This window comes from Psilocybe cubensis, chromosome 10 (assembly GCF_017499595.1).
Source record: "Psilocybe cubensis strain MGC-MH-2018 chromosome 10, whole genome shotgun sequence".
NCBI lineage: Eukaryota > Fungi > Basidiomycota > Agaricomycetes > Agaricales > Agrocybaceae > Psilocybe > Psilocybe cubensis.
The window spans coordinates 191,503-204,905 of NC_063008.1; the positions used below are offsets into that span (position 1 = coordinate 191,503).

Genomic DNA, 13,403 nt, shown 5'->3' on the forward strand with positions numbered 1-13,403 from the left:
TCACCTATCTCTGTAAGTACTTTGAAACCTAAAATCAGATCACTTTATCAAGCGCTCAATAACCGGCATTATGGCGCCGTTCAGGCCAGAGAATACGTTATGGAGAGGCTGGCAGCAAATTATTAGTTTTCATGTGAATCCAGGTGCTTAGCTTAACCAGACTGCGTAAATTTCAATTCAGGTCCGATGAGAGTTCGCGTCTAGAGTCAAATGAATTCTACAGAACTCCATTTTCATTCACCCATTTGACGTTGCATGGCTGACAGCCCAGAATCAAGTCATACTTAAACTAATGCTGGATGACTGCACAACGTCAAACATCAAGTTTGAAGACATCTGGGCTAATGGACAACGAGCAACTTGTTACCCATGGACTCAAAGTATAGCATACATTTTGGCAGGTAGCAATGGTTTTCACGCCTGCACAAGATGACTATTAGACGTGCTCCGAGTCATTATATGACACTAACGTTTCTATTAGACTCTCGCACAATATGCTAAAGGAGAATGGAGCACCATACTCACAAGCTAGAAGTATTTCGCTTGAAGCTAGTGTCGTTATTGAAGTTTTACTGTGGGTAACATATGAATCGAAGCTTTCGTAGCCTTTGACTATAAGAACCACCTAAACTGGTGTCTCAAGCTCGAGTCCCCATAGCCTACAAACCGCCGTAAAGTCGCACAATGCAAAATTTCCGTGCTTTTCTGCCCAATGTCGCCCTTATTCTTGCGCTACTATCTAGCATCTCCTCTGCAAGTCCGTTAGCGGGTACGAATGCGGGATCCCTAAGTCCGCGAGCGCCAATTACACCCGGAGTCGGCAAAGATGATTCTTTGATAAGCGAATGGGAGGATCAATCGTCTTCCCCAGGCCAAGCAGAGGACGGGAGTACTACGTACGTGCTAAAGACCAGCCTGAATTGATAGAAGTTCATTTTTGTTTTTTAGCGACAGTATCTTAGAGAGATCAGGCACATTTTAGTGAGCCCATGACAACTACCGCTTCGACTGTCCTAGGTGCGAAACTCACCTCCATCATGCTCTAGCCCACAGGTCTGGGTAGTTAACCACAAGATATAATCATATTATCGAGGAATGCGGTTTTATACTTAGTATTATTTCATATTTCGATTTTTTATATATCCCTGTATGGACATTTTGTAAGGTTTGCAAGTTCGCCGAGAGCCATCGGAGGTCCCGTGAAGACCGAGAGTTCTTTACATCTCTTGTGTGCTAGACAACGAAATTGAGTTCCAAAGATCACAGTAGCTCGATATCCAGCCCCCTGGACTGAGTCCCTCGGATAATGTTTTGCCTCCGCCTAATTGCAGTGCTCAGCCTATACTGACAGATGTTAACTTGTTTATGGTGAACCCTGAGAAACGGCTATCAGTGGTTGTTTGTGATCCGTCTGTGTTTACTCCATGTCAATCTTCAAGCAGCTAAAGGCATCAATACTAGATTTTGACTTTGCTTCTCGTTCTGGGATGCAAGGTTCAGATACTTCCAATACTTAAAAGACATCGGAGAAGAATGAAGCTCACAGAAACTTTCTCTCCACATATCACTAACTTCGGCAAGCGATATAAAATGATTAAACATCTGTATTCTATGTGGGGCCACCCGATACCTCGTTTAGTAGATCCGATATCAACGTGTTTTAGTAGGTCACCACTGCTAAGACTTTCCTATTCTTTAATTGGAATGTACAGACGAGAACACTGAGGTCGATTATTCTAATAAATAGCTGAGTTTTGCGCAGGCATAACTCATCCCCTCAACAACTGTCCTTTTATTTCAGAGGATACACACTCAATCTCCTTCATTAAAGCGTAACAAATCAGCAATGCCTGTGTCCCACTCTTTTATTAAATCTGTGGTTGCAGCAGTCGCAATTGCGAAACTGGCTGTTGCATTACCCACTGTACCCAGTCAAGGCGTCGTAAGTTCATGTTATCATCATTTTGGTATCACTCTCTAAGATTGATATTTTTAGGTGGTTGACCTCAACTCGTACGCCGTTCTGGGGCCTAGCGGTTCTTTCAAAAACTCTGCATCTGGATTATTCAATCCAACATCTACAACTGCACCATTCTTCCAAATATTCGATGACAGATTCCTCGACGTCATTGGCGAGAACCCCATCTTCAGAGTTGTCTCTTCAGACACGTCCGTTCTTTCGTATGCTCGGGAGGCGCCAGTTTACGTCGCGTCTACCGACGAGCTCTTCTTTGCTGGTTTCGACCCCACAGACAATGTGGTAAGCAAAATCAGCTTGGCTGCTATCGAGACAGCGATAGCTGGCTCCCCAGGATCAAGTCCGCTAAATGTTGCTGGAACACGCGTAAGTTAAACGTCTCTCACTTATTTCTAGTTACATCTATTAATATTGCACATCTTCATGGACCCTTAGTTGAGCTTATCATCTTCCCTTCAAGTCGTTAATGGTGGAACCGGGCCTTACAACGGAAAAATCGTTTTCGTCACACTCGGTAGTCCCCTAGCACCCCCAGCACTGGCTCTCGTTGATTCAACCCCCCCTTACGCCACCACGGTCCTTTTGGACAATTTCTTCAGCCGCCCTTTCAATTCTATCAATGATGTCAAGATTCATCCTACCTCAGGAAAAATATTTTTCACAGACCCTTCGTATGTTACGCAGCTCTATTCCATTATTTTTTATCTGATGGATGAGTGTAACAGTGTTGGAAATCAAGTTGGACTTCGCCCCGCACCTTTGTTGAAGAACAATGTCTATAGATTTGACCCCGACACAGGTGATATTCGAGCTGTGGCTTCCGACCTCCAGGCTCCCAACGGAATTGCCTTTTCTCATGATGGAAGACATGCCTATGTGTACGTTGATCTTCTTTCTTCCCATGCCTTTCAATGACAATTGGCATGCAGGTCGGATACTGGTGCTTTTGTCAGTCTGACGGAATTGGACCCCACTCGCGCTGCTACAATGTAAGACTATGACAAATCCTTGTACACCACATTGATCTCACTCTTCCCGTGTTCAGCTACAAATATGACTTGGAGCATGAGTCCCAGGCGTTCACCAATAGGCGTGTGTTCGCATATGCGGATACCGGAATTCCTGACGGTCTTCAGCTCGACGCTTCCGAGAATCTGTATGTGGGTGCCGGTGATGGCGTGCACGTTTACGCTAACGATGGTACCCTGATCGGCAAATTCTTCACCGGAACAACCGTGGCCAATATGGTCTTTGCCGGTAATGGGCGCTTGCTGCTTCTTGGCGGTGCCGACCTGTACTATGTTAAGATCGCTGCCAACCCTATCAAGATATCTTACCCTTGAAGTGGCCAAGATAATTTGCAATAGCGATAACTTATTTTTAACTGTAAACTGATACTATCGAACCAATTTATTTATTAACCTTGTTCCCGATATCTAAGTCCGAGTCATTGAAAAAAAATTACAATGCAGGAAACCTTTTGGCATTTGTTGCTTCTTTTAATACGCCATTTAGGCTCCATAATGGGGTCCTGAGCCGGAAAAATACATTGTTGGCTCAGCGACCATCACTTACGCTGATAGCAATACAGAGCAATACTTGTCCGGAGAGTACCTAAAATATATATGTAGAAAATTGCCTACATTTCACGCAGGGAAAGTCAAATACCATTTTATTATAGCTATTTTCATATCGATAGACCTATTCCCTAAATTTACACATACACGGACAACGAATTTTATTAAGCGGAACATAAAATTTGAAGACGGCAAAATCACGGAAACTCGCAAAATCGTCAATGAGTATTTACAAAAAGTTGAGCTATGAGAACGAATGTCGATACCACCACATTATCAGCACGCCTAAAGCCATTCCCTTCTCAAACTGAAAGGCATGTCGACGCTTTGCTGCCAGATCGTACCATAGTTTGACATAAACTCAACATCGGAGCATTCCTTATGTAACTCGGTTACGCAAAAATTCAAGGCCGACTGTATGAATATATTTTGATGTTGGGCCTATCGATATGAAAATAGCTGTAAATTAATTGTTCTTGATGAGATTGTCTAAGCTTTAATCTTTTGTAATTCACCCCAATACCTATAGGCCCGTTCACGATCCTGAACATCCCCGCGTACCGGCAATTCCCGGCCTACACCATTGTATGTAACGCTTTCCCACGACTGAGATTGAACTCATTATTATTTCAGTTTTCGACACTCCGCGTTCAACGTTCAACATTCGCCGGTCGTAAGTTTTCACACAAGATGCTCATATGTCTGACATAAATGTAGATAGTTAACATTACTAATGTACTCGCCAACGAGTAGAATAGACTACATGGTAAAACAGTGGGCACAAAGACATCAATTAATTAGAAGAATTTTGTGGTATCGATTTATTGGCGAGGCAAGCATCAGGAAAGAATGCAATGATGATATGACTATCAAATTTTTCAAAACATTGGAAACTATACAAAACTATCGCATCGATAAATTAATATTTATGTTACAAAAGATTCCAGAGCACTGCTACAAACAAATACAATTACTATTCTGCAGTGTTGTACTGTGTGTTACCGAATTCCATGTCATAGTGCATCATCACTGTTAGTTACAATCCCGTGTACTTTAAATATCATCCTAATTGACAACGTGGACGATAGAGCAACGGTAAAGCCAAGGGATGCCGCAAATAATTCCTCCAGAATCAATGAGTATAAGATATTAGGTGCCTATAAGTCACATACTTGGTCCAAAATCCAAATTATCATACAGGATAGGTATGTAACGGCAATGCTGAGGGAACAACGCGGTCAGTTAATAATGTCATACAATCATAAGTTTAATTGACATACGCAACAAAATATAGAAATGAATCTTTAACCAAAACGTCAATCATCCGTTCTCCCCTTCCGGAATCATATAACCCGCGTAGCTTAAAGCTCTTATAGCCTTTTGCTACTGCAAGACTGCAGAGGATGCATTCAAAGATGACAATAGGTATCCAGAACGAGTAAGTAAAGCTCTCAATTTTGGAGATAATGCAGAAGTGCCCTCCTGGTATGTCCACTGCTGTAATTACGCCATCATTCAATGCTATGTAAGAAATTTTAGCTGAAATTTTATTTCTATATAGCGCGCGGTTTTTCTTACCTTTAAGGAAGCTTTTCTCCACTATGACCATAGCCGCAGCGGCTGAAAGTATATACAGTGGCAATATAAAACATAAAAGTTTTCGGCTCTTGGAGTATAGAGCATATAATCGCACTTGCAATATGGCTGTATGGAGATTAAGGTGTCGAATGAGCTCAATAGAATATTATAAACATGCACAAAAACACTACCTTGTGTAAAGAGAACAGATATAATCCCGGACCAGCTTTGCCAGTCAGTGAAGTGTACACCTTAAATTGCATTATGTTGTGTCAATTTTTATGTGAGTTTATGAGGCTTACAACTATATTGTGGCAAGGTTTTATTGTGTTAGAAATGATAGTTGCATATATGCAGTTTTGAATCGTACAACTGTGCGCAATAACCAAAATTAACATTAACTGTAACTGTCTTTCCAGAATGCTTACCGTATTGTCAACATTGGGCGAGAAGTACCCTGCCAAAAGGGCTTTGGGTCAGGCTTCAAGGTCAAATATAGTACAATTTACCATATACTGTAAATCTGTTGGGTGGTTAACTATTGGTAGTAGAATTAATGACTTAATAACTTCACGTAAAGGTGGCAAGCATGTAGTATCGACTCTAAGGAGCAAATATGAGTCAGGATAATATCATTAATGGCAATTATTCTGAATAAGAACATACACAAAATAGCAGAATTTTGATCAAGTTCCAACGGAGACCGCCTAAAGGATTGTGGAGGAATTCTGCCCACAGGAACGACACCTATGTTTGAAAGTATTATGTAACCAATGCTCAGACATGTTATAAGCATTGCTAACATACTTCTTGATCAAAAGTGATTACTTTACCAAGCTTTAATGAATGGTAACATTCTGAAATGACATTGTATACTTACTGTAATCGAATATAAAAATGCAGAAGGAGGAGACTAGACGAAAGCCAAAAGTTACGTGATCATATATTGAGGGTGAGTTGATGCCTGTAACATACGTCTGGCATACTTTGTTACTTGTATAATATGCAAGCCGTGGATAAGTTGATTGACCAGGGGCTGGATGGAAAGTGGGAGTGAAGGAACATTGGAACTCATTGAAAGAGAGAACGACTGCCGAGAGATAGCATTTGTATCTGAGCTCCGAGTCGTATATATACCAAGACCCTATATAAATACAGATTATGATAGTATGCAGAAGTTATAGCGTTATCGGGTTTTTTTAAGCACATTCAGCAATTTGGCAGTTAAGCCATTGAAGCCAAGGAGAATTTATGCAGTATGTATTGTATCAGTTTGTATGTAACAATCACCATCATGATTGTGATTTCCTTGAAGCTTGCCGAGTGAGTTATCACCTCAAGGCATGTGGGGTATATAAGTTACTAAATTTTACGTCTGTGTGTCTATTAATGCATATCCGAGGAAGGGGGTAAACTATTTGAGGTCAAGTGCAACGGAGTCACGATTGATCCTGAGGATAAAAACATGACAAAGCACGCCTACTTTACTCAGCAATCATTGCCACTTTTCGGTGAAATTTTAGGAATTGACGTTTATCCTGTCGTGAAAAGGTATAAATCCTCAGTATAACTTAGAAATTTTGCCCTCAAGAAGTCTAATTTCATAACACCCTGACACTAGATGGCCAATGTATTTCCGAGATCAGTCAAATGTACAACATCAATCATGTATCATTCCACTAGATAAACTGTACTAAGCTGTCAGCATTACCATAACCAGCTGTTCTACTGTAGGTTTTCTTGCGAAGTTTGGCATTCAGTATGATTTCGATAACAATACGAGAAAGAGCTCACCCAAATATAACGAGTGACTATTATTAATGCGCTCCAAGTTCTGCCAGAACATCCGCTGTCGACACTATCGATCGAGAACATCAAACCGCAATGCAGGCAATGTTCGCAAAGTACACTGTGATTGTAACGTAGTCTTCGATTATCTTTATCCTGAGATTCGTGAACCCCATCTGTGTGAGGATGGCCAATGATACACACTTTGTCTCTTCATGGAATTGTTGAGCCAGAGAATAGCACGGCGCTGGCTCCAAAACCACAACTTATGATGATAATGATGCTGTTTGGAGAATACGAAGCACAGGTAGGCAGAATGTGGCTTTTCTACACAAGGATTGAAGGAATGCCAATGTTATTTTGGCAAACCGCCTTTCACACGCCCTCAGTTGACCACGCAATCGTACAAAAGGGCAGCCTTTTGTGTATATTTAACTTCTGTTGATGAGAAGCTGGCTCAACAATATATAATTGGCGAAATGTTATCAAACAACGCTTCCCCCGAAAGAAGATATCGATGAACTCCTGAGTAACAGAAATGCAGGTCCTCGTTCAAGTTATTGGCTTGTCATGGTTAGGTTGTCTGAGTGTCAATGCTCAAGTTAATCTATCCAATATCAATGGAGGCCAATCTGTTGTAAGTCGCCCCACTACCCATAAATCCACCTTTAACGATCCTGAATTGTCTGCAGTTTATCTCCCCACCGACATTTGCCGTGTTAGGGGCTACCGGCAATTTCCGGAATTCATCATTTACTGAGTTTTTCAACCCAACAGCAACCGAACCTCCCTTTTTCCAGATCTTTGACAACACATTTCTCGACATTCTTGGACCCAATCCTACGTTCAACATTGTCTCGACGAATGATATACTCGAATTCTTTGCCCATGAAGCTCCTGTCTTTGTTAAAGAGACGAATGAGCTATTCTTCGTTGGCTTCGACCAGACTCAAAATGTCTTCAATAAACTCAACATGACCGCAGTGGAACAAGCACTTGAAGGGATCAACGGCACCAACATCACCTCGATTAATGTTCCAGCAACCCAGGTAAATCCGCCTAGCGAATGTAGTAATCACCAATTAACCCGCACTTGTACAGATCCCCCTTCCGGACACTGTTCATCAAATCAATGGCGGAACGGGTCCCGTTGGTTCTTCTCTATTATTTGTGACAAATGGACAAGGACCCCTTCCCCCATCTGTGGTACTGGTCAATGCGAAGGAACCGTTCAACGCGACAGTACTTCTTGACAATTTCTTTGGACGACAATTCAACTCATTGGATGACGTGAAGATACACCCAACCTCAAAGGCGATCTTCTTTACAGACGTCTCGTAAGTGATTTCAAAGAAGAAATAATATTGTATTGACTTGTGCAAAAAGATTTGGTTTCCTTCTTCAAATACGTCCGCCGCCCATGCTTCCAAATCAGGTATACAGATTCGATGTGACGACGGGCGTTGTGAGAGTTGTTGCGACCGACTTTGAAAAATGCAACGGCATTGCGTTCAGCCAGGATGGAAAAGTGGCCTATGTGTATGTCGTCTCCTCTACAACTTTTTTCCAGTGTTGAGACCAATGTCATGGACCAGAACGGATACTGGAGCCCTCAGCTCCTTAGGTTCGCCAGACCAAACGAAAACAGCTACAATGTGAGATCCGCTACACCTTAATTACTGACATTTTCTAAATCAAATCGCACACAGATACAAGTTCGACGTCGATCCCATATCGCAAGTATTTGTGAACAGACGTGTGTTCGCTTATGCAGACACCGGCATTCCTGATGGGATAGAACTGGATGCAGCAGGAAATGTATATGCAGGATGCGGAGATGGAGTCAATGTTTGGTCTTCGGAGGGAGTCCTACTCGGGAAATTTTTCACCGGGGGGACGGTTGCCAACATGGCTTTCACTGGAGATGGGCGACTTGTTTTGTTGGGTGGCACAAATGTGTATCTTGTGAAGATTGCCGCAAAAGGGCAAAATCTTGCGGTTCCGTCATTTCAGGGGGTTCCAATCTAGCAGTTGTTCTGTTATATACACAATCATGTCAATATATATATTAATAAAAAGGCACGGAGTTGTCAATCAACAATTAGAACCTCGACATGAATTTGAGGGAGTAAAGATTGACTGCCTGACAACCTGTCGAGAGGTATACCTTCCGAGAATCCTGAGATTATTTCCTGTTCTATCCTTTGGGTAAGTGCGTCACAGCCCGACCGACCGTGAGCTTTTCGGTCCAGGTCAACCTCCCATGAAAGCTGAATGGCCATACGAAATACGGCCGTTTGTAATGAAGGATGTTGACGGCGCAGTGAATCAATTCTCAAATCATTCAGAGATTTAAACGTAACTCCAGCGAATGTGTCAGGTCCGATATATTGTCCGAAGAGCTCGTAGCTGAGTTCGATCTCCTCCAGTTTGGACTGACCGGGGGTACTAAGCAAGATGTCGACAAAGTTGGCGAAGTCCACTGCGATGCTGTCAATGGTTGGTTGCACCGTTGAATTTGCCCATTGTTTAATGGTAATCATTTTAAACGACGGAAACCAACTTGCACTGCAAAGCCTCGGCCATTCGTTCGCGGAAAGCCTATTCGAAGACAAGATTAATGAGCGTAGAACTGACATGAGCTTAACGAAAATTTTACCAGCGTTTTTGGTTTGAATGGGAAGAAATGTGTATGTGAGTGACAAACGTGGTGACTCGAGGTATACCCACCGAGTTTCCCAGATGTAGACCTATTGCTACATAGTTTGTATCTCTATTCATAGCATAGCATAGTCTTGTAGGATATAAATCGAGCTTGCTGAGGCTGGCCAAAAATTGTAACTGTCCCCGTGATGTGCTGATATGGAATTTAGTTTGCGAACTGGGGGCGACATTCCCGAAGGTAGACCGCATCAGCTCAAGGTTTCTGAACCGAGATCGAGTGACGGCAAACAAAGGTGGCAAGTCAGTTATGAAGCGAATATGTAGACGAGTCAAAGATTCTAATTGGGAAATACGTTCTAAGCCACTTGCCACTAGACGAGGAATGTCGTTCCATGAAAGTCGGGAATTGGTGTCGTAACTGACCCCAACATATAGACATTGTATGTTAGCCCCTCGAGATATGAGGGCCTCGAAGACGGAATGAAGATTAGACGATTCCTGTAAAAGGAATCTGTCCTTGTCGATAGTAATGCGAACAGTGCGGATGAGCAAAGGCAAATCGGTGTTCTCCGCATTTAATAAATCGGTAAGAGCAGAGAATCTCCGGGACAGCTCCGCCTCCTTGCGGTTTGTAGTCCATCGACCTTGTAGATGAAGCCTACGTCCTTTGCGCTCAATATTCAAAGTATGGAAAATTTGTCTGCGAGCTGCGAATGCGAAGAGGCGGGACGTTAATGTACAGGAAAAGAGAGTGCTGAGGGTACTCCTGCTCATGGACCGGATGTCGTCGCTTTCCTCCACTATGTGCCCCAAAACTTCCTCCAATATCTCCAGAGGAAGATCCATATTCATGCTCGACGTTGATTTGTTGTAATTGACAGTCTGCAAGAGACTTGCAGTTAAAGGGATTCAAGTAATAAGCAAGTCACCACAGATCATTCCGCAAAGGAATTCGAGCTTTGACGCGGACGCTCACTGGGTCGTTTGTTGAACAAGGGCGAAAGATTTAAGGAAGGGCAAGAGTAGTTGCAAATTGATTTGATTCGAAAACGTCGGAGCTCTAATCAGTTAAAGTTCCGGCTGATAAGATAAGATTATAATCACGTTTCGTTGACATGACCGCATCAGCTTCCGGCGCCAGCATCTCGACACTGTCCGTGCAAACCGTTTAATCTCCCACCTCTATCAAGTTTAGCAAGGCAGGTAACCATCTCTAACCAAAACCATCATTCAAATATCCACGTCTTTTTGCGCTCAGAAACACATATACCAATGTTCTTCGTCCCTCGTAGGCGCTTAACCATCCTCACCAATGGGCGCATGGTCCTGAACGGACCCTTCAAGCGTCAGGTAGCCCCAAGCGCCTCGATACACATTTCCCAAGCCAGGAGAAGCGACAAACATACCTCGGATAGCTACGCGAAAGACGTGGATGATACGCCTCCTGCAGACAATAGCGTACATCGCATGGATCCAGATTCGGATCGCTTCCAGAAGCCCCACGAGCCACCGTCTGGGCCATGGAGTCGCGCTGGGGTTCAGACAGAGGAATACAGGCATGTAGAAGGGGAGAAGCAACCATATGCAGCCAAGGGAACCAACCAGGGGCGGTACGGCTCTCGCATGAACTGGACAGAAGACAAAGGACCTGAAACTAGCGGAGGAGATGAAGGCCCTGATGCCAAATCTAGTGGAGGGAGAAAGGCGTGAATAACAGATTTTCAAGGTATATCCAATTGAAGGTGAGCGAAAAGACAATCCAGAATGTTTTAAGCTGATTTTGTGTATCTGTGTTCGAAGATTAACGACAGAGATGCACAATCTGTCACTTCATTTCATTTTAATCCAAAACATGCAGATGCATTTTGTCAATAGCTACATGGCTTATATCAATACCTTACATCCTCGACATATCGTTGCCGAGAAACTCGTACAACGCAAAGTTGAAAGAACGTCAATGCAAAGCAATAATAAACCAGGTGATGGAACGTAGTATGTATGGAAAGCAAGAGCGTCACGCTCCCAAGACTGACACCAAACAGCGGCAGGATCACGCGCGGATCACACGCGGCATGTTCAACCCTCCACACAAAACATCGGACCTGGCGGCGGTTGTGAGGTTTCGTTCATACTTGCATCTTGTTCGAGTAACGTCCCACAGAAAGGCACTTACTAAGTTAATCTGTGGGGAGCATCCACTAGCAGTGGAAGTCCTTCGCCACAGTGACAAGAACAGACCAATGATCCCAAGGGAAAGGCGTCTATGTCGGTTCTGCAAAGAGAAAGTCGAAGACGAACCTCACGCTCTTATGGAATGCGAAAAATGTCCACTCGCAATAAGGCTACGAAGAATAATCCTCATTCAATAGATTGAGGAGTTGATACCACACGAATCATGGACAGTGGGTACCGACGACGACAGATACGATCTGGTCCGGCGCCTGTTGAAATACGATGAGATAATACCTAAAGTAGCATGTTTCGTGTTTCATGTGCTTCAGGCGTTCGAGGAGGTTCCTTTATATGTTCCTGTGTAGGGTTTATGTTACTGTACTTAATTCGTATAAGCCGTATTGAAATATTAATACGCACCTATAATCTCACAAGGGACACAAACCCTGAGGCGTGGACGATGGAGCGGCGAACAAGTAATTATACACAGAATTGGCTAGTCTGTACCCGTAATTTCTAGTCACATGGGTGCTAATCAGCGAGCCGGGTGCCTGTAAAACGGCAGGTCAACCGTTGCACAACTGCGTGCCCTATGATGACTTGTGTAGGACAGGGTGAGGGTCGGGTCCTTACTGCTGCTACACACCGGGTGGCTCTGTTGAGGGCTATCTTGGTAATCTCGTAAACAAACAAACAAACAAACAAAACACATGGTGTTGGTCTTGGGCATGGTTTATGACAAGAATTGCATCCTTTTTGTCATTTATTTTTGACCGCATACTGCACATTCCGCATAATGAGATACGGAGCCCGAATGGATTAATGCATCCGCTCGTCCGCCTCTTTCACACTTCACAAAAATAAGGCTCAAGATTTAAGTGCAGACGCACTCTTCTTTACATCTAGTGTATGGTTTTTTTGGTCTATTTTTCATGAATTTACCAATAATTAACTTGCCGGATATATAGGATGTTATTTCACTTGTTTTCCAGACTCTTGGGGAAGAAATAGCTGCTTCGTCTAACGATAATGCTGGTTCTAAGCTGGTAATCCTGTTTATTCAATCTTGCTAATGATTATTCTAACCGGCAAATATATGGATCGAATATCATGCTCATTGGGATAATCTTCCAGCTGGGTAAGTAGTCGATGGCTATTCTAGTCATAAAGCTCATGTCCTATGTTCTTGCATTCAGCACTGTTCTGTTTCTCATATGGTAAGGCCAATTTCAGCCAAGATTACGGACTCTTTTCTAAGTTTATACATAACCCAGCTCAATCTATCGTATCGCAGAGTTGGCAGATGGATGGGATGGAAGGATCATTCAAACTCAAGGTTATTTCAGTATTTTTACTCCAATCTTTCCTCGTACAAATTATTAAATACTTGTACACATGCACAGATGTCCTAGAATAGGTCCCGTTGTCGCTGCGTGAAATACTAGTCCGGCAGAACGCTTAAACCCAGTTTGACTAGACACGCGACTACAATCAGCCTGTGCAAAATATCCACAATGAGTTAAAATTATGTTGAGTTGATAATACAGAAAGACACACCAAATAACAATCCATATTATCCGCTCCATTGTGAAAATCTTTAGATGGTTGTGAGTAGCGTCCAGCTAAAACAGTTAATGGGAATTGGT

General features: G+C 42.9%; 5 protein-coding genes across 5 annotated transcripts; 4 read left to right on the top strand and 1 right to left on the bottom strand.

Annotated features, from left to right (window-relative positions):
• Nucleotides 1-684: 684 nt before the first annotated feature.
• JR316_0010395 (uncharacterized protein) lies at nucleotides 685-1,080 on the top strand (the record flags this gene model as incomplete). The annotated part of the gene is made up of 3 exons (XM_047896063.1): nucleotides 685-896; nucleotides 949-981; nucleotides 1,047-1,080. The coding sequence occupies 3 exons, from the start codon at nucleotides 685-687 to the stop codon at nucleotides 1,078-1,080; spliced, it is 279 nt and encodes a 92-aa protein (XP_047744108.1).
• Nucleotides 1,081-1,846: 766 nt separating this feature from the next.
• JR316_0010396 (Lactonohydrolase oryL) lies at nucleotides 1,847-3,321 on the top strand (the record flags this gene model as incomplete). Its single annotated transcript, XM_047896064.1, has 6 exons — nucleotides 1,847-1,942; nucleotides 1,997-2,344; nucleotides 2,414-2,649; nucleotides 2,704-2,856; nucleotides 2,908-2,967; nucleotides 3,024-3,321. The coding sequence occupies 6 exons, from the start codon at nucleotides 1,847-1,849 to the stop codon at nucleotides 3,319-3,321; spliced, it is 1,191 nt and encodes a 396-aa protein (XP_047744109.1).
• A 4,138-nt stretch (nucleotides 3,322-7,459) lies between these two features.
• On the top strand, nucleotides 7,460-8,949 carry JR316_0010397 (Lactonohydrolase oryL; the record flags this gene model as incomplete). Its single annotated transcript, XM_047896065.1, has 6 exons — nucleotides 7,460-7,558; nucleotides 7,614-7,970; nucleotides 8,023-8,258; nucleotides 8,308-8,460; nucleotides 8,517-8,576; nucleotides 8,631-8,949. 6 exons carry the CDS (start codon nucleotides 7,460-7,462, stop codon nucleotides 8,947-8,949), a joined length of 1,224 nt encoding a protein of 407 aa, XP_047744110.1.
• A 62-nt stretch (nucleotides 8,950-9,011) lies between these two features.
• On the bottom strand, nucleotides 9,012-10,431 carry JR316_0010398 (uncharacterized protein; the record flags this gene model as incomplete). The annotated part of the gene is made up of 2 exons (XM_047896066.1): nucleotides 9,012-9,522; nucleotides 9,581-10,431. The coding sequence occupies 2 exons, from the start codon at nucleotides 10,429-10,431 to the stop codon at nucleotides 9,012-9,014; spliced, it is 1,362 nt and encodes a 453-aa protein (XP_047744111.1).
• Nucleotides 10,432-10,700: 269 nt separating this feature from the next.
• JR316_0010399 (uncharacterized protein) lies at nucleotides 10,701-11,295 on the top strand (the record flags this gene model as incomplete). Its single annotated transcript, XM_047896067.1, has 2 exons — nucleotides 10,701-10,738; nucleotides 10,878-11,295. The coding sequence occupies 2 exons, from the start codon at nucleotides 10,701-10,703 to the stop codon at nucleotides 11,293-11,295; spliced, it is 456 nt and encodes a 151-aa protein (XP_047744112.1).
• Between the last annotated feature and the right edge of the window lie 2,108 nt (nucleotides 11,296-13,403).